Raw genomic sequence first — 20,683 nt, forward strand, 5'->3', positions numbered from 1 at the left:
AAAAGTTTGAAAACTTTACAAGAAAAATAGGATGTATTGGTTATGCTTGGCGGAAGTAAGTCAGTTGCTGCGGTGGCTCACCATTACGAACGCTGCCAATGAATCTATGGTGAGGTATATCAAGAAAAGGAATTTGAAATTCAATCAGCCGCAGCTGTAGCTGCACCTGTGGCAGCTTAAACTTTGCATCACCTACAGAATCCATGTGTTTCTCATACTGAAAATACAGGTTTTTTTTGGATACAAGACTGCTACAAAGGAGGTAGTCCAATTGATTGTAATATTATAATGGAATAAGGAAAAAAGATTAATTTACTCTTTTATAAAGGGCTAGTGAAATGCCTATTTCATCAGAATCAGCAAGTAAAAGTTTATTTCATAGGTTTAAAAAATGATTTGGATTATGCAATGTAAAAATCACTGGCATACAAGCCTCTGCCAACCAGGAGGCAGCTAGAAAATTTTCAAATGCTCTTCAGAAAATTACTGAAGAGAAGGGGTGTTTACCTCGCAGGTGTTTAACGCTGACGAAACTGCACAATTTTGGAAGAAAATGATGCAGAGAACATTTATCACCCCAGAAGAAAACAGCCCCTGGTTTTAAGGCAAGTTAAGGTTAACTTACTATGTTGTTTATGCAAATGCGTATGGGTACATGGTAAAACCCACCATTATTTTCAAATGTACAAATCCGTGAGCATTAAAGGGAAAGGATAAGTCAAAGCTCCTGCACAGTATTTTGGATGAACAATAGAAAAGTTTGGACTATGAAAAGACTTTTCCTGGATTGGTTTAAACAATGTTTCATTCCAAAAGTCAGGAAGTACCTTGAGAGTGAAGACAAGCCATTCAAAGTTCTTTTGATACTGAATAAAACTCTTGGACACCCAGATGTCAATGAGTTCAAAGCTGATGGTGTGGAAGTCAGTTATATGTCTCCTAATACAACATCTATTATTCAGTCCCCTTAATCGGGGGTAATGCGAGCATTCAAGGCTCACTATACATGTCAATCAATGAAAATTATTGTGCATGCAATAGAAGAAGATGCAAATGCAGAAAATATCTTAAAGACATGAAAGAATTACACTGTCGCTAATGCCATTACTGTCATCACTAGAACCATGGCAGCTTGGGTTGGATTGACCTTTGGCCACAATGTGCACTCCAGGACACAACCATTTTTACAGAGCCAACTGAAGAGATTATGAAAGACATTGTCATGTTAGCGACACAGTTGGATTGAAAAGGGTTCAATGATATGGATATACAAGAGAAGTTGAACAGCTAATTAATAGCAATTCAAAGACGTTGACCGAGTAGGAATTAATGCAGCTGATTGCTTAGATGAAACAAGCTGTACCAGATGAAGAAGAGCAAAATAAAGAAGTAAAATACAAGTTCACCATGAGTAACGGGGGGGGGGGGGCTTTGCAAGTTCAAATCAGCAATAGATTATTTTCATGATATAGATCCCTCTATGGTATGTGTTTCACATGTAGAACAATTGGTAGAGGATGTCTTGTCAATATACTTGATGATATGAAGAAGAAATAGCAAACAGAAATCACAATGTTCTTTCAGAAAACATCACCAAAAATCAATTGCTGCACCCCCTTTTTACATTCCCGTATGGTTTTGCATCACCCTGCTCTTCTCATTGTGTTTAATAACCAAGATAAACAAACAAAACAAAAAAAACTATGGTTTCGGTTATTCACAGATTTCTCATATTTCCTCCACCCCCAGAATGTAAATATGGGGGGTGCGGCAATAATTTTGATCGATATTGGATGGTATAGAATTATATATATGTTACCGGCAAAGTATGAAATTTTTCATCTGGAATACAAATATTGACAAAATTTTCATTATATAAGCCGCAGGGCGCCAAATAAAATAAGAGATTCTTGTTGAATTATAAATTTTAATAGATTCTGAAATGAAAATGGAGACGTTCTTTTTTTCTTCAGAAAAATTCCCTTTTCGCTCTCGTGAGAAATGATTTCTTGTGAAGGGCGGTATAAAATATTACAATTTCGGCAAATTAAAATTTCACAGAATTTATACGTCATTTTTTTCTGGAAACGTTTCCCTTTGGCTCTCGTGAAAAGGGATCTGTTGAGGGTCCGTATAAAATACAATAAAACCTCGATAAGTTGTCACCTCAAGTTATCGAACAATTATGATGGCTTAAGCAGAGGTCCGGCTGTTTTAATGTGCAATGTTATGAAAATCGTATACATTTAAGGTAATATGACATTTATTAAAGTATGAATCAAAATAACAATATTAATAAAATTTATAGAGTGCGAAAGAAAAAAAAATAATAGGAATTTTTTCTTTATGTCTTATTATTTAATTTATTGTGATGAAATGTACTGTATACTTCGATTTATACTAGTAATTTTTAATTTAGACTAATAAAGCAACTGTTTGAATAAGTAGCTTTTCTTCATAACAGAACTCTCTATTGCACATTAATTTTACATATACATCTAATTTAATTTTAGTTTTTAAATTCTTCATCAGTAGTTCATGATGCAACTACAAAGTAATCTCGAACACTTTTGACTTGGTGGAGGGGCCCTGAGCAGGGAAAAGTAAACAGAAGACCTCAACTTGGGAAAGAATGTCTAATTTTTTTCAACAAAGATATTTTGTGTAAATTTCAAGCCCTGAATCAGTAGAGTCCATGCTTTCTACGGTTATTATCCGTGCCCATTGCACTTTGACTTTAACTCGATTAATTTGATTCTTCGATTTACATAATTTTTGATTTCCTTGCACTATATTTAATTTTTGACATCAATAAATTTTGGTTTTGCTGGAGTTGCCCTAGGTAGTGCTTACGTTGCTTCTTGCGACAGATCCTGGGTGTCTCACGGTTTGTCCAGTCTTTCCAGTGGAGCCCAGGCAGAAATGAGATCTAGCTTGAACAGTCCCCAACGTTCCAAAAACCGTAGTCGCCAAATGAACTTCCCCAGCGTAACATTCGTTACTTAAACTGTTCCGTTTGGGTATATAGGATTTTATGGTGACTTTTAAGCATATGGCAATGCTGCTAATAATCTATTTTTTTAATGGGAGCCATAAAAATAGTTTGTTCCTCTTTCTCAAACTTTTTCATAGTGACGACTTAACCGAAATTAGCGACGAGTAAACGAGGGTTTAATAACATTGTGGTCTATGAGAGCTGGAAGTGCCTGAAGAAAAATGACGACTTAACCGAAGTGATGACTTAACGAGGTTTTACTGTATTACAATTTCGTCAAATTAAAATTCCACAGAATTTTCGTAATTTTTCTCCGAAAACATTTCCCTTCGGCTCTCATGAAACAGGAGCTGTTGAGAGGCGGTATAAAATACAATTTCGCAAATTAAAATTTAACAGAATTTTCGGCATTTTTTTCCGGAAATGTTTCCCTTTAGCTCTCTTGAGGTGTGGCGTAAAATATTAAAATTTTGTCAAATTAAAATTTCGCAGTTTTTTTTGATTTTTCCCGAAAACTTCAACCTCTGAATCTCGGGAGGAGGGATCTGTTGAAGGGCGGTATAAAATATTCAATTTATACGATTATACAATTTATAATTTTTCTTAATTTTTTCTGTTAACTTTCCCTTTTGGCTTTCCTGACAAGGGATCTGACGGTATAAAATATCACATTTTTGTAAAATTAAAATTAATTAGTCAAAAAAATATCACAACTGAATTTAAGCGGGTAATTTCCTTCACTGTAAACAAAACGGCATAAATCGGTAATTGCGCATAATCACCGGATTTATATCGTTTACTATGTATAATCATTAGTCACAACAGATGAAATTATTGTGCATAATAACCGGCGATTATGCATAATTCACCAGATTCATCACAATTACTGTATTTTATACATGGCACCAACGTGTAAATGTTGTCAAAATTAGTGCGCAATGATAACAATTCTGAAAAGTGCCCCTCGACGTAAAATGTTTTGGAACCACTCTTCTATCACTTTTGTCCCTCCCCACGAAATGAAAGTGGTCCCCTTCGAATGAAATTTCTGACTACGGGCCTGATGAGACACATAACGTTAATTATTTCACCTGATATAAGTTGATGGATTTCATTGCTATCCAAAGAATTCACGTAATTTTGGTAGATTGTGCAATAAAACTTTGCGACACAGTTTTTACATTTAGGCTGACCAAATTTCTTAGAGAAAAATACGGGAACTCGGGATTTCAAATACGAGACATCGCCATAAATGACGCCAAATGTAAGCAAAGTTGTCAATTTCTGCAGAATTCACTAAAAAAAAGCTAATAGCGGGAAACGAAGCATTACTCTGAATTGCAGTGGATAAAAATGGATTCCATGAAGTAAGGAAATAAAACATTTGAAGAGGCAAACGATTAATTAAACGTTTAATATTTGCCATCGTGCAGTGGAGTAGTTTGGGAGCTAGTCTTTTACTGTGCACGTGTTGGTTTGAACCCCGATTCGGGCATGTATGTTTACTAACATTAACAAATTGCCTGGGCAGATCATACAGGATCTCTTGCACATATTTGAGGATCACTTTATAAAAAAAGTGAAAAAACAACAAAAACATGACATATGTGAGGTGAATATTCTTATTCATAGTTATAGTTATGGTGATATAATTTATTAGTTGAAAAATAATATCAATAGTTTATTTTAATAAAGTATAAAACTATTAAGTATCTAAGGCTTTGTAGAACATTCGGGACAAACCGTGGCATTCTTGCAAAAAAGTCGGGACAGTTAAAATAACGTGAAAATACGGTAATATCCCGGGAAATGCTTGACGTATGGGACATATGCATAAGGTCACTATAAAACGTTTGCTAAGCAATCCGTATTTATCTTTTATTTTCACTGTCCCAAATTTGTTTTTCAAATGTCCCGTATTTTCGACTAAACTCACTTGACTCACTCAAACTCGCTCAATCTTGACTGAAATTGAGGAGGAAGATAATTTCAATTTCTTAAAAATCCCGGTAAGATTAATTATGATTGTAAACATAAATGTTCATGTTGCATATTTGTGACGTGTTTTTTAAAGTAAAAACAAAGACATTTTTTTAAAAATAACATGTATTTCGTGAAATACATTTTTATTTACTGCAATTTATTGTAGTCCTTTGTACATACCCATAAGCATTTTTTTCCCATCAGTTTTAACCATAATTAGCAATTTTTTCAGCATTTGACAATTTTTTATGAGATGGAATAGCGATAAGTATGGTGACCATACATTCCGTATTTCCCGGTTTTTACCGTAGAAATGCAGAAATTTAATATGGTTTTTCGCCATATTAATAATTTTAAAAATTTAATTCTCGATTTTCAAAATATTGAGTTCGCTTAGAAATATGAAGCCCAGAAAATTAAATATAAAATAATTAGCCGGACCTACTTTAGAGTTGGATATTCCTGCAATAGCATTGATTTTCAACATTTTATTTGTATCTTCTCAATCATGAAAATTAAAATTAACATACATGTCTCCGTATTGTCTTAAAATATCCAATTGATAATACCCAATCCATATAGTTTAGGATGTTTTGAAATTAATTATGGGCCCATAAATTACATTGAAGAAATTCTCTGCAGCTTTAATCAAGCATTTTTTGAAGCAAAAGCAGGCAAATCAATAACTTGAGCTTCAAGAAAATTTTCGAAATACAGTAGACTCTCTGTAACTCGACTATCCGGATAACTCGACATCTATTATCCCCTTGGTTGGCCCAATACTAATTTCAATGTAGGGAAAACTCTCTAACTAGACACATATTTGGCATAACTCCGCTTAAGTCAACTACGATTTTTTTCCCTCCACCACAACTGGTTTTTAAAATTTGCCTTCTGTTACCAGTTCTAAGAATTTTTTGACATTGTTCATGGGTACTTTGACAATCCTTTGTTTCTTTGTTCTCTATGATGGGTCCCTTTTTGCATTGGGGGGGGGGGATGTATGTGAAGAATGAATGTTTAAAACCTGTTGGCTGGCTTATTTTAGTTGAGTTTCCAAAAAAGGTCTTTCATTCTTTTCATGGTCAAAAAAAAGTGTGGATATTATCAACATCCAATAGGGATGAAAATCTTATCTATTGGGAGTTTTGATATCGTCTGTTGTAAAAAATGTTTTCGGTGGAAATCAGTTTTACGATTTCTTTGAAAAGGAGTAAAAGAAAAAGAGCTAAAGTCTGATTAGATGCTTAATATGTAATTTTCTTTTAAGGAAAAAATTTTGTCAGCATTTGAATCTTCTTTTGAACCAAAGTATAAAGAAATATAAGAGTATAAAGATGCAGATGTGTTTAATTGTGATGAGACAGGTTGATGTCCCTTTACTACGACTGGTTTTTACAATTGCCCGTGTTTTACCATTTTAAGAATTTTTTGACGTCTGTGGGTACTTTGATAACCCTTTGTTTCTTTGTACTACATGATGGGTCCCTTTTTTACGCTATTGGTGGTGGGGGGGGGGGGGCATGCATATGAAGAATGAATGTTTGAAGCCTCTTGGCCGGCCTATCATTTTAGTGGCATTTCCAGGACAGGTCTTTCATTCTTTTCATGGCCAAAAGAAGTGTGGATGATTCCTAAAGTGTGGTGTGATTGATTCTGCATGGAACTCGGGCACAAGTGCCATGATTCGGAACTGCTTCTGTCATGTTGGTTTTTGTTCAGTCTTTGGAAAACGATTATTTCTTCGAAAATTCCTCCCAGATCAAGTGTGGAGAAAGCATAAATAGCATTATGGGTGATTGTATCGACGATAATTTATAAGTGTTGAGTCTGATCTTGTAACTTCAGGACTTTTAGCAGACTATGATATTCTAGAATAAATAACCCAAAGCAAGGGCTTCATGTTTCGAAGATATAGAATCAGAAGTGTTCAAATAAAGAAGTATCTGCGGGCGCGATAGCCCGGTCGATAAGATGCTCGCCTAAAGTACCAAAGGATGTTTGGAGGTGTCGCGTGTTCGATACCCGGTTCGCCCTAGTCAGAAAACTTTCCTGACACAGCGGTACAACAAAAAACGGCGACTTGACCGCAGTAAAAAATTGCTACCGCAGGGAGTCCCCCATCGAGGGGTTAGCGCACCAACCTCTCGATGAGTATAAAAAACAAGCCTGCCGTTCGGAATCGGCAATAAATTGTAGGTCCCGGTCTAATTAGCCCTCGTGTGCAGAAAATGACCGTGGTGCGACAAAAAATGATCAAATGAAGAAGTATCTGCACCATCTCTCCATGATGCATTAAAAACTCTAAATGTGATGCATCACTTCCTACACAGTCAGGAAAAAGCAGAACAATCGCTATATAAACTGAAATAGTGTAGAAAAATTTGTTTTTTCTTTGGAAAGAAAACAAGCAAATTTACTTGATTATTTTTCATGAGGTAAATTTTTTTATACGTTATGATTCTATTTTAAAACAACCCGAAATTAAAATTAATGAGAATTAGCATTTTATTTAATACAATTGTAGAATGTATATAATTACATACACAAAAATGATCGGACAAAAATTTAGAGTGAAACCCGCTAACTCGACATCTGCTTAAGTCGACATTAAGTTTGTCTATACTTTTAGGGTGTCGAGTTACCAAGAGTCTACTGTATCTAGCGCCCATCAAAAAGAAAAAAAACAATTCATTTCTACGTTTCTTTAATATTGATTTATGTCTTTCATGAGTTGCGCAGGAAGTCGCCATATTGGTTACCTTGTCTACAGTTTGTATGTCCCTCAAGAGAGAGGGAAATATCCACGTGTGATCCTAAAAGCCTCATTACAAACAAGATACAAACAAGAATATTCATCTCACATATTTGTCATGTTTTTTTAAAATTCATTTGAAGTATCAAATTTGCAATTTGAAGTATCGCTTTATTTCCTGTGATAGGCGACTTTTCTGTGATTTTAGCACGAGTTAGCGACTTCGCTTACTTTTGGCATGATTTAGCGATAATTGACATTGTCCTGTATTTTCCCGTATTTCGAATCCCAATTTCAGGTATTTTTTTCGATATACCGACCTATAAATATGGTCGGCCTACTAATAAGCAAGTCTTTATTTAGGATCTCTATCTCCCGTATTTCCACCGATAAAATATGGTAACAAGGAAACAGTTATTTTCCGGATATTATGCTGAGGTGAGCTCGGAAAGAATAGCCATCTATATCTCTCTAAAATATGGTAAACCTACATATACCAATTTGTTTATACAAGTGGTTCTCAACCTTTTTGGGACGGCAGCGCGGTGAATCAAATTTCTATGAATCTGCGGCCCGGTCTGGAATAGCTTACTCGTTCATAAGTTAATAATTAATGAACAACCAATTAACTTTTGTGAGCTAATTATTTAATTACTCATTTAATCAATTAATTAAACCCCCCTTTAATTGAATAATAAGTTTAAACCCTTTTAATTAGTTGATTAATTAATAAAAACCTGTTTAATGAATTGAATCCATTATTATCTTATGGAGTGATGCAACATTTTTTTTCTGGTAATGTATTAATAACGTGCAGACACATAAACGAAGCGTTTCATCAGTAACTGCAGTAAACATCCTCATTGCTTAGGTGCCGGAACCTTGGTACTGAGGCTGTTTGAGCACCCCAATATGTTTTACGATGTGGCTGAGCCACCGATAATCAATATACAATGTAACGATCCACCCCCTCTCCTGCATAAGTGCTTGAGCCCGCATATACGGGACAAATTGCAACTTTCAGCCCCCTCAATGTTCTCTTCATTTCAGTGCCTCTACCTCATTAAAAGATTCAATTGGTCATACATAAATCAATCTAAATATCTTCAATTTTATGGAATTTTTTATGCTGACAATCGACGCAGCACTTATTTATTAGCACTATTTTAATATTAGTGTAAAATATATTTTATGATCTAACTTTGTATTTAATCTCAGCTAGAAAGAAGGTAATGATATAAAATAAAAATGTATAAATTGTAACTCACCATAAAAAAGTCTACTGAAGAGCAGAAAATTGTTCAGTTTTGGGCGGGACACTCTTTTCGGTATATTCATGATAGATGCTTATGTTAAATTGCGTAACTTGATAAATTTCAAAACTTTGATAGAGATTTTTCTACTCTAAAACTTATACTTTTCTCTATTTTTCAATAAAAATTTAGATTTGTGAACGTATCCACACTGGAAAAGAAATCAAAACAAAAATCCTCGCAACAATTCACTGCGTTTTTGCAAAGAAAACAGTATTCGAGTTATCAGTAGTTATGTTCACCTTGATGACCAATTCAAAACATACTATTTTCTGTGTGCAGCAGGTGTTTCACTGATTAGTTGCTGACATTTGCCAGGCATATGTAAAATACTTTGTTTCTGAGAACACATACTGAATCATTACAATGACTGTTAGAGGTTTTTACCACTGCCCATAAATAACGGGTCCAATGGTCAAAGGTGGTTTTCTATAATATTGCCCGGAAATTCCTAATCACTCACAATTATTCCCCTTAGAAGATATGCGGCTTGGTCAATGGCAAGTAGCACAGATGTTTTTCCAGTCTCCAAGGAACGTGGGATACCGAGTTTTCTCATGGCATTATTGTCTTCAGGACATTTTCTGTGGTGCAGACAATGACAAACCGTGAACACGCAAGCAAACAACAGGGTCATCTGCTTGTCAACAGAGAGCCCTGAAGCGGTAGTATATTTTTGAGGGAATTCCCCCCCCCCCCCACGGGAAGTATGAAACCCAACCCCTGCTGTATTGTTTGGATCTCATGAAGACAGGAGAGATACGAAAAAGAAAAAAAAAATACAATTAAAAATACTAGTTTCGAGGGGAGGACCAGAGACATGTTTCCCTTTCTTTGGGTCTAGCAACAAAGCGAAGGATTTTCAGTGCGATAAGGGGAAGAGGGATCCTATAATTACTGCTATAAGCCTTTGTTCTGGAACTCTAGAACTCTAGAGAAGGGTTTTTCATCTTTCCCCTTGTATGATTTTTAGACTGAAAAATTAAAATAATATGCACCATAATAGTTAAATAAACCAATTAGTTATTCGTGGAAATGCTTCGAAAAATGAAAGGGTAATTAATATATTCTTGCTGCCTGGTACGATTGATGTCACGGCCCGGTATTGTTTCAGAAACACTGGTTTATACCAATGACCAACACACCACGGTCACTTTTCCTCGAATAGATGAGTTAACGCGCGATTTATACATTGTATTTCTTGTTCATAAATCCGTAGACAAAAATTTCGATTATTTCAAGGCAAAATGATATCGCATAATCCGCATTTGCAAGTTCCATTTATCAATGATGAAATATTAACACTAGAAAGACAGATGGTGGTCTTTATGACCCTGTACACTCTGTTTAAGCTTACATATCTCTGCTAAGAATAAACCGAACTACCTGGAATTTCTCGACTTTTCCTGAATTAGCATGTTCTTATTGTATACCAAAGCTTTTTTTCGTTTTATTTTTTAACAACGAAGCTACGAGCAGATATACCTAGAAAGACGGAAGGGGTCATAGTGACCCTTCCTTATATTCTAGCACATTATGCGGTAAATACTATTATCGTCACAATTGATTTTTAAGTAGGTTATAATCCTTCTGAAAGTCTTTTTTTGCATTTGACGTTGTGTGTGACCTTTCTTTTCCCCTCATCCTTATCTGCAAGTGTCGTCAGCACCTGTCATTTTTGGTTTTTGTCAAGCATTCGTGCCATATTATCTGTTAAATTGTTTATTCCTGGGACGTGGAAAATTTGAGTGTATGTGATATTTTCAAACAGTTAGTTTAGAAATGACGAGAAAATGTATATTTACTGAAGAAGAAATACTTCAGGAGATGCATAGATTAGATGAGGGAAACTCTGGAAGCAGTGATGATGAAAGTGCAGAAGAGCATAGATCTACCCTATGCCGAACTGTGGAGAAGAAAGTAGCGATTATGATGACGAAGATTTAAATGGAAATAAAATTATTTCTCCACCAGTGCTTCAGTTGGTAGAAAATAGAACACCATTGAGAAACAGGAAACGTAAAATCGTGAGAAAAGTTACTCGTTATACCTCGTTGAAGCCAAAGAAACGATCTAAGAAACTGCAGCAGATGGGAAGATGGGAGCATATGGAAAATCGTAGGACCTTCTTCAACTTTAGGATGTCGGGGGAAAATCAAGGCCCCTCATTTTATGTCAAAAAACATAAATGAAAGTGACACCTTATTTTCAGCGATAAAATGATGCGACATATATACAGAAATGTACAGAAGATGAAGCTCATTGTTGTCGAAATGAAACTTCTTGGTCAGTTTCTTTGCACTTGAACTGGATGCAACACTTTTCATTATATAAGGAGGTCTATTATGATGCCAAGAGGTCTATTATGATGCAAAAAACTTTCCCCTGAATTCATTGTGATCGTTGGTTTGGGGTCCCTCTTTTTTTCCCCAAACAATGACAAGAGATTGTTTCAAAGAAATTTTGAAATTCATGAGATTCGATCTCAAATCTGAAAGGTCTGAAAGATTGAAAACTGACCAATTTGCTCTTGCATTTTCACTATGGAATTCATTCATAGAAAACAGTGCAACTTGCTACAAACCAGGGCCCAATCTAACTGTGGATGTCAAACAATGGATAGAAGACAAACACATGCGGCAATGGAACTCAAGGCAGGACTGCAGACAGGCCAAGCTGGCCTTGGGAACCCATCCGAATATTGCTAAAAAACTTATCTCATTGAACAGGAAACAAATTCGACAGGTTATACAGATCATCACTGGTCATGCTAACCTAGCGAAACACCTACACAACTGTAGTTATACAGATTCACCTATTTGTCCTGCGTGTGGAGAAGAAGACGAAACTCCACTCCACTATGTGGGACGATGTCCCGCCTTCTCCATCCCGAGAAGGAACTACTTCGGTGATCATCAGGTGACTCTAAGTGAAGTTGTGAATGCTCCCAGCATTTACAACTTGGTAAATTTTCTAAATTACACTAAGCACCTAAATTCATGGTGAGTTTCAATTCTGCTTTAACTTGAACTTTCATGCATTATTATTTAATAACCTCATGTTGAGTTCTCAGCCATATCCCTGAGACCTTCTCTGCTCCTTTTCTAAAAGGGCACCGCAGACAGGAGCAGCCTCAAATTCTCTGACATGGCTTTACTGGTTGCGGTTCTCCTTAATGTCCCATACAGAGACTCAATACAATGTGGTAATAGACACCATAACTCTCGTCCCCGGAGCAGTCACCAAACTCTGGGTATTTCCACAGAATAATATCTTTCTTCATTCTTACATGACCTACAACTCATGTTGAACCACTTGGTGCTAGAGCAATGGGCAAAATTTGCCTAAGCTCTTCCCCTATGGGACGCCAAATAATGATGATGATGATGATGAACTGTGGACGAACAACTTTTACCCTCAAAAGCAAGACGTCTATTTACACAGTATATCCCAAGTAATCCAGATAAATTTGGAATAAAATTTTGTCTTCTTACCTGCATTGATTCCAAATATATTCTAAACGGGTTTCCTTACACTGGAGCAGATAACACCAAACCAGCAAATCAAAATGTCCATTGATATGTTATAATTTGATTAGTCAAACCTTATCAACATGTGAATTTTTGAAATCGAAATTGACAAGCTTGGTTGGGACCCTTCGAAAAGACCATCGTGAGGTACCTCCAACTGCAAAAACAGGATTTGCACTCGTCGATAGTATTCAAAACGAACTGATATCACGCTGATCACAAAAAAAAGATTAACAATGTTTCTGAGTTCTGATGTTAGTGGGTTCTGAGTTCACTTCATACTGATGCAACTTTCAATGAAAATGTAAAAAAGACCCCAGAAACAGTAGCTTACAATAATGAAACTAAATATGGAGTGGACATCGTAGATAAAATGCTGCGATTATACACCACTAAGACTAAAAGTCGTCACTGGCCAATGCATGTTTTTGAAAAAAAAATTATGAAAATTCTGTGAAATTTTAATTTTACAAAATTGTAAATTTTGTACCGCCCTTCAAGAGATTCTTTCTCACGAGAGTGAAAAGGAAATTTTTCTGAAGAAAAAAAACATGTCCATTTTTCATCAGAAATATATTAAAATGTGTAATTCAACAAGAATCTCTTATTTTATTTGGTGCATTTGGCATCCTGCGGCTTATATAATGGAAATTTTGTCAATGTTTGTTTTCCAGATGAAGAATTTCATACTTTGAATGATTGTGTTTAGGCATTATATAGAATGACTTTTGCCTGAAACAACCAGACATTGTATAGAATGCCGGATTTCATACTTTGCTGGTAACATATACACTTGACAGTGTGCAGTTTTGGCTAGGGAGAGTCAGGGAAATGATCAAGCAGATTTTGCTGGGACCCCTGTATAGAAAACAGGGTTATACGAATAACTATGTTTTGTTCAGAGCCCTCTAATGAAACATTAAAAGGAGCAATAAGAGAATTAAAAGATAATAAAGCAAGTGGATATGACAAATTTACCCAAAAAATGATTAAAAGTGTTTCAAGGTTTACTATGCTCAAAGTATACAAGTTCCTGTATATTTTGTGTATAGTTGAAACCAGGGCTTTACAAATCGAGAAAAAAATAACTAGGCACCACACACACACAGCCAAATTTCCTAAGAGCCAAGAATATTTTTTTAGATGAAAAACAGCCAAAATCATTTTGAGGCATTTCTGGACCCTGGTGACATTTTCCCATGTGAGTAGAAACAAAATTTTGAAATTTTCACATTGTCTACACGCTTAGGTGCCAATGCATATTTTTTAAGATGTCATAGCAACTTGATGCCTTAGTCAAGTCAGGCCCTGTAAGCAACCGGGACCTTGAGCCGAATAGAGGGCTCAAACAGTCTTTTTGTCTGTCCTGGGGCTTCGAGAAGACACGCTATGGTCCTGAGTGTCAAGCCCAGGGTGAAACAACAATTTGTATTATGAAGCAGTAGGATATGTATTCTTGGTTATGCGATTCTGATGTTACCTAATAGCATTTAATTGATTTTTGTATTTTTAGGACATGCGGAGGCAAACAATGTTTATGAAACTCTGCAAAGAGCTAAAAATGGAAATGCTTCATTTGTTAAAACGATCATGCTACCAATGAACAGTCCAAATGTAAATAGATCCCTGTTCACATAGTACTAAAAATTTCTGACAGTTTTTTTCCTAATGACCATGTAAAGGAATATGGGAGAAGTGGTATGAAGCCTCATACAGCCCCCAAAAATAGATTACAATTTTGTACCCTTCTCTTTCTTTATGGATCTCTCCCAATTTTTCCCATATAAACACTGTTTTAAACTCTGTTTTTTTTACAGCTCTTCAATGAACTTGTCTTCAAAATAAGTTCAATTGCGCCTACAGGAGGTTCTACTGCAGTTATTAAAACCTCAGTGTTGGGAGATCTGCAGGTTTGATCTCAGAGATTAACAGTTATGTGCGCTACTTTGTTATAATGGAACAAATTTTGTTTAAAAATAATTTTTTTTTAATTTGTTAAAGTTTTTAACTAAGCTGAAGCTATTAAAAAATATTTTTCTGAATTTGTGCACAGTATCTCACCAGATTTTTTTTTTTTGCAGGACTAAAATTTTATCTCTATAATAAACTCGTCTTCAGCCAAGTAAAAGCTTTCAATATGTTTAAACTGGTTGGACAGAAATTGCATTTCAGCTAGTACAATATAAGTTCTCTTGATGAGTTTTGTATGCAATCAAATGTTTTACAAATTTACCAATTCCAAGTATTTGCCCTTGATTTTTCAACTTCTTATTCCATACAGAAACAAGACATCTAGAGTATCACTTCGGTTTTATGAAAATGGAAAACGTGTTCAGCAAATAGTTTATAACCAGCAGTATGAATTGAAAGCATCAATGACGAAACCTGACAGTGAGTAAATATATCTATTCTATATTTTTAACTAAGATCGGCACAAAGGTGTCACATTTTTATGCATTGCTCGAAAACCCTTCGAACTGTTTGACCAAATACTACAGAATTCTGCAGTGAAACCCAAGACAGACACTGTATGAGACGGAAACCTGTCTTAAACGAAACAAATATGTAGTTCTAGTCTTGTGCAAATAATTAAATGCTTTTTAATAATAAGAAAACTTTTAAAAACAGAAACTGTCTAATGCGGAAACGGAAGACATATTTAGTCTATTTCTAGACACAAAACCTGCTAAAACAAAGAATTTTTGGCCAAGTGCAGGTTTTTGTCTTTTGGATGAAAGGAAAGTTAGGTTGTTCTGATCCCCCCCCCCTTTTTGTTAGGTGAACTGAGTTACACTTCTTGGAAAAACGATGGATGCTTATTACCTATCTGAACTGGTTCTGGGGGTCAGGCTTGAGAGGAAACAGATTTACTATTCAAAATTTAGTAAAAGCTTGTTTAGTATTTCATTTATGATGGAAATGGTGAGCCCCGGCTGAAATGGTCCTTTTTCTAGTCATTTTTATACTTTATTACTAGTACTTTGTTTACGGGATCGATCGGCAACACATGTGTTGCCGCCGATCGCTGCCATGTTTGTTTTTTGTTGCCAGATTCTGTGATATATTTTGTGCAACATTAATTCTCTCTCACGAAGATATGTAAATTAGAGTTCAGCACCATGCCTTCGTCCTTGTGATTGGTTTCCGTCATGAGGCATTATGGAAACACTTTCGTATAAATACCGGATATACAGAGAGATGCTCACTTCCGACTGATTCCAGCTCCTTCAAAACAGTTACCTCCATATTGTAAAAAAGGTGTGCTTTGACACCTCTAGCGTCTTGTCACCTGTTCTCATGTGATAATAAAATGTTGTCTTGGTCCCATCGATTGTGTGGATTTATTGGTAGCCAGACCGGCTGCCTCTGGGCTTCTCCCGATGTCTGCCTCAAACTGTCTCCTACCCAATGACTGGCCAATAGCTTCAGTGGGCACTTCAAGCTACAAATCCATGTGAACCTGGCTTCAGGATTTCTTTGACCATTTGACGTGTGAAAGACCAATTATTAACTCAGGCACTTTGGACTGTCTTATGGATGATGAGACTGAAAACTTGTGTTTCCAATCATCAGGACAAGTGGTGAGAGCATTCTAAATAATTGTTACGTAATGATGTGTTGAGAGGGAAAAATTAACTGTGATAACTGAGCGTGTAAATGTTAAACTGAACTTTAATTGTTTGATGGAGTAAATATTTTTTAATGAATGTGTTCTTTTCATTGTTATCTATTCAATGATCAATGTGGATTGAACTTAATAATGAACTGGGAAATGCAAATTAAACGTGGCATTTAATTTTGGGGGCTTGGCCGGGATCATCCGTTGATTAATCTAGTGATGTGGTTGTTACATTTAATTTGGGGGCTAGGCCAATTCCAGTTCATTGATTTGGATGACAATTTTGAAATCGCAATATTTTGATCGCATCTTAACTAGAGTTTGAATTTTTGTGATCGCGTTACAAATTCGTTTCAAATTTTTTGTTTTTCAAAACAAGTTGTTCTTGTAGTCGATCTAGTCAGAAATACCATATTTAATCGGAAATTTGTGATCTTATGACAAATTCGAATTTGAATTTCTGGAATGGTATGATCGTTGATTGTCTGTGATCTAATATTTTTTTACACTTGTGTTCTAACTTAAATTTTTTTTTTTTTTTTTTGGGGGGATTTTGCAAATACTTTTTGTAAATGAAGTCTTTCTTATTACTTCTAGTCATTTTGAGAAAAATGTGTAGATTTAAAATGCCGGTCATAAGGACTATTCCCTGGATCCACAATCTTTTATGTAAAGGAGAGGGGGGGGGGAGTACCTGTTACAATTATTGTATTTAATTTGTATTTTGGGGTATAAAGAATTGCATTTTTCATGTATTTTGGAGAAGTTAGTGGTGTATTTCATGCATTTTGGGGGTTTGAGATATTTATTGTGATATTTTAAGAGAATTGAGGTTTTCTTGCATAGTAGGACAGGACCCTAAGTTTATATTTTTGGTGATAAATGTATTTCATTTGGGTTTTGATTGTATTTCATGCAGAATTTTATTTTTGAGTGTATTTATGTATGAAGTGTATATTTCATAAGGAAATATTTATTTATAATGTATTTCATGTTTTTAGCAGTCTTTTTTTTCCTTTTCCCCTCAGGGGTGATTATAGATTGATAGGAAAAAGCAGGTTTTTGGAGGGAGAATTTTTTTTTTGTTAAAAAATAAATTATATTTAACCTAGTAATATTTATTAAACAATTAAATTTTAATTTAACATTTACAGACTTGGTTATGACGCTTAATTTCTCTCTCAACACATCATTATAACGTAACAATAATTTAGAACACTCTCACCACTTCTCCTGACAACCAGAAACACACGTTTTTAGTCTCATCATCCATAAGACAGTTCACGGTGTCTCTGTCAATAGTTGGCCTTTCACATGCCAAACGGTCGAAGAAACCTTGAAGCCAGGTTCACATGGATTTGTAGCTTTAAGTGCCCATTGAGGCTATCTGCCAGCTATTGAGACAGTTTGAGGCGGAAGTCAAGAAAAGTCCAGAGGCCAGACCGGCTGCCTCTGGGCTTCTCTCGACTCAATCTCCTGAATCAATCTACACAGTCCACTGCACCAAGACGACGTTTTATTATCACATGAGAACAGATGATGAGATGCTAGAGGTGCAGAAGCACACTTTTTCCACAATTTAGCACATGACGATGATTGAAAGATCAACTGGAACTCGCCTCAGCAGGAGGAAACTCCTTTATGACGGTGACGCATTATTTGGATAGCGTACTTTGAAGTTGAAATTTAATACAATTTATTTCACAGGAATATTAAACATTTTTAAATATAATAATGACCTGGTTAATGTGACCGACTGGTCTCGAGACAGTTAAGAGAGTGTGTGTGTGAGTGTCCTTATCTTTCGTTGCTTGCTGGACTAGGCAGGTGCCAGCGAGAAGCAGGTGCAAGAGTTCACCACACGTTCATTATGGATAGATTACATGTAACTGTTTTGTAAGAGCTGGAATCAGTCGGAAGTGGGCATCTCTCTGTATATCCGGTATTTATACAAAAGCGTTTCCATAATGCCCCATGACGGAAACTAATCACAAGGACGAAGGCACAGCGCTGAACTCTAATTTACATATCTTCGTTATAGAGAATTAATATTTCACAAAATATATCGCAGAATCTGGCAACAAAAAATTAGGCAGGTGCCAGCGAGAAGCAGGTGCAAGCAAGAAGCAGGTGCAAGAGTTCGCCACACGTACATTATGGATAGACTACATGTACCATTGAGTCGCCTCAGTACTCCCCCTCCAGTGGCATAGGACACGAGATGTCTTGAGAAACGCACGCGTCTCCCGGAGCGAGTTGTTGTGGTCACGGGTGACTCAGGGGCTTCAACATTATGTTGACTGTCCTCTTCAGCGACAAAAAAGGCAGGCTTAATGCGATCTAGCGATACCGCTTCTTCTTTTCCCTTAATTTTGAGAAACATGTCATTTTTTTTAGTATCTCAAATGGGCCGTTGTATGTTGGTTGTAGAGGTTTGCGTACCGCGTTGCGGTGCACGAAGATGTGTGTACAGCGCGAAAGTTCAGGATGCACAAAAACTTGTTGGTACCGGAGTCAAACGCTGCATGTCATCACGTAGTCTTGAGACCAATGTTGACGGCTGAGCTGCTTCAGTTCTTTGTGGTGCGAAGAAATCACCAGGAAGTCGCAAAGTTGTACCATATACTAATTCTGCTCACGTTGCACTAAGGTCATGTCAAAAAGTTGATCTGAAACCCAACGAAACTGTTGGTAGTACATCAACCCATCTGTTCGTATTTGGGCACTTGATTGCGGCCTTCAGCGGACGATGTACACATTCGATCATGCCGTTTGCTTTGGTATTGAATGATGATGTTTATAATTTTTGAACACCCAAGAGGTTTGATAATTCTTGGAATAACGAAGATTCCAAGTGGCGTCCTCTATCCGTTGTGATGCGCTTGGGACATCCGAATCGCGATATCCATACCGACAGGAATGCCTTTGCCACAGTCTCAGCAGTAATGTCCACGATCGGTGCCACTTCTGGCCAGCGCATAAAGCGATCCACCATAGTGAGTGCATAAGAAAACCCTTGTGATTCTGGAAGCGGACCAATAATGTCAAGGTGGACGTGTTTAAAGCATTCGGTTGGAAGTTCAAATGAGCCCAAACTGCTGGTTGTATGTCTGTGAACTTTCACATTCTGACACGGAATACAAGACTTGACCCATCTTTATTAACCGAGGGCCAGGCGAATCGGTCTGTGACCAGTTTGGTAGTGGCTCGGGTTCCTGGGTGTGATAGTTTGTGCATCGCCTGAAAAACCTGGTAACAGAAGTCCTTTGGAACGTAAGGTCTGACTTTTCTGGAAGAAACATCACAACACAGTTCGCGGTCTGAGTCGAGTGGTGTCACTTTTGTGAAATCCAATGAAGTTTGTGTCGATAACAAGTTCATTAGCTCCGCGTCTGTTTCTTGGGCTTCCACTATTTCAGTGTAATTGATGGAATATGGTGTTGTAATTTCCTCAATTCGCGATAGAGCATCCGCAACCAAATTTTCTGATCCCTTAATATATCAGTCGTAAATTGGGAAGTGTATTCTAACTGTCTGTTTTGCCTCGGTGATAATTTTTCCGATTTTTGGCGAAATGCATATATTAACGGTTTGTGATCAGTTAGGATGCTAAATTGTCGACCTTCCAACATATATCTAAAATATTTTATGCTGGCAAATATAGCAAGCAATTCTCTATCATAAGCGCTATAGTTCTTTTCGGTCGAGGAAAGTTTCTGAGAGAAAAAACCAAGGGGTTCTAATGTCTGTCCCACTTGATTCAAGGCTCCTCCTATGGCTACATCTGAAGCATCAACGCTCAAGACCAATTGAGCTGTTGGAGATGGGTGTACTAAAAGTACAGCTTCGGCTAATTGATGTTTACAGTCCTCGAAAGCTGTAGAAGCCTTGTCAGACCAATCAATTTTGTGATTAGAATTTTTAGTTGAGCCCTTTAAAAATTCTGTCAAGACATTTTGTTTTTCTGCTGCCTGTGGCAGGAACCTTCTGTAAAAATTTACTAGTCCTAAGAACCGCCTCAATTCTTTTAAGTTGCTAGGTTTATGGTATTCTAAAATGGACTGGACCTTTTCAGGCAAGGGCTTGATACCCTTTTCATTTATTACATGACCCAAGAATGTCAATTCTTTATGGCCTAACTCACATTTAGAGGCATTAAGTTTGATACCATATTTGTTTAAGCGATTGAATAGCAACTCCATGTGACGAAGGTGTTTGTCAGCGTCCTTAGAAAAAACTAGAATGTCATCAATATAAACAAAGCACAAATATAGGTCTCTTAAAACCTCATCCATGAATCTTTGGAACGTCTGAACTGCATTGCAGAGTCCAAAATTTATGAATGGGAACTCGTACAGCCCAAATGGTGTGATAACTGCAGTTTTAGGAATATCTTCTTCACGTACTGGAATTGCGTGGTAAGCTCGAAAAATATCTAGTTTAGAAAATATTTTCTTGTCATAAAGCACGTGAGAAAAATCATGTAAG

General features: G+C 36.4%; 1 protein-coding gene across 1 annotated transcript in view; it reads left to right on the top strand.

Moving 5' to 3' along the window:
• LOC149078243 (uncharacterized) overlaps positions 1 to 20,683 on the top strand; it is a 299,838-nt gene that overhangs the window by 129,074 nt on the left and 150,081 nt on the right. Inside the window, exon 6 of the mRNA XM_089241856.1 lies at positions 14,858 to 14,967. Coding sequence (XP_089097982.1) covers positions 14,858 to 14,967 — 110 coding nt within the window. The remainder of the gene's footprint in view (positions 1 to 14,857; positions 14,968 to 20,683) is intronic.

The sequence above is a fragment of the Pholcus phalangioides genome, unplaced genomic scaffold, assembly GCF_987345545.1.
Source record: "Pholcus phalangioides strain wild (caught in Gottingen) unplaced genomic scaffold, Ppha-v1.0 ptg000014l_1, whole genome shotgun sequence".
Lineage (NCBI taxonomy): Eukaryota > Metazoa > Arthropoda > Arachnida > Araneae > Pholcidae > Pholcus > Pholcus phalangioides.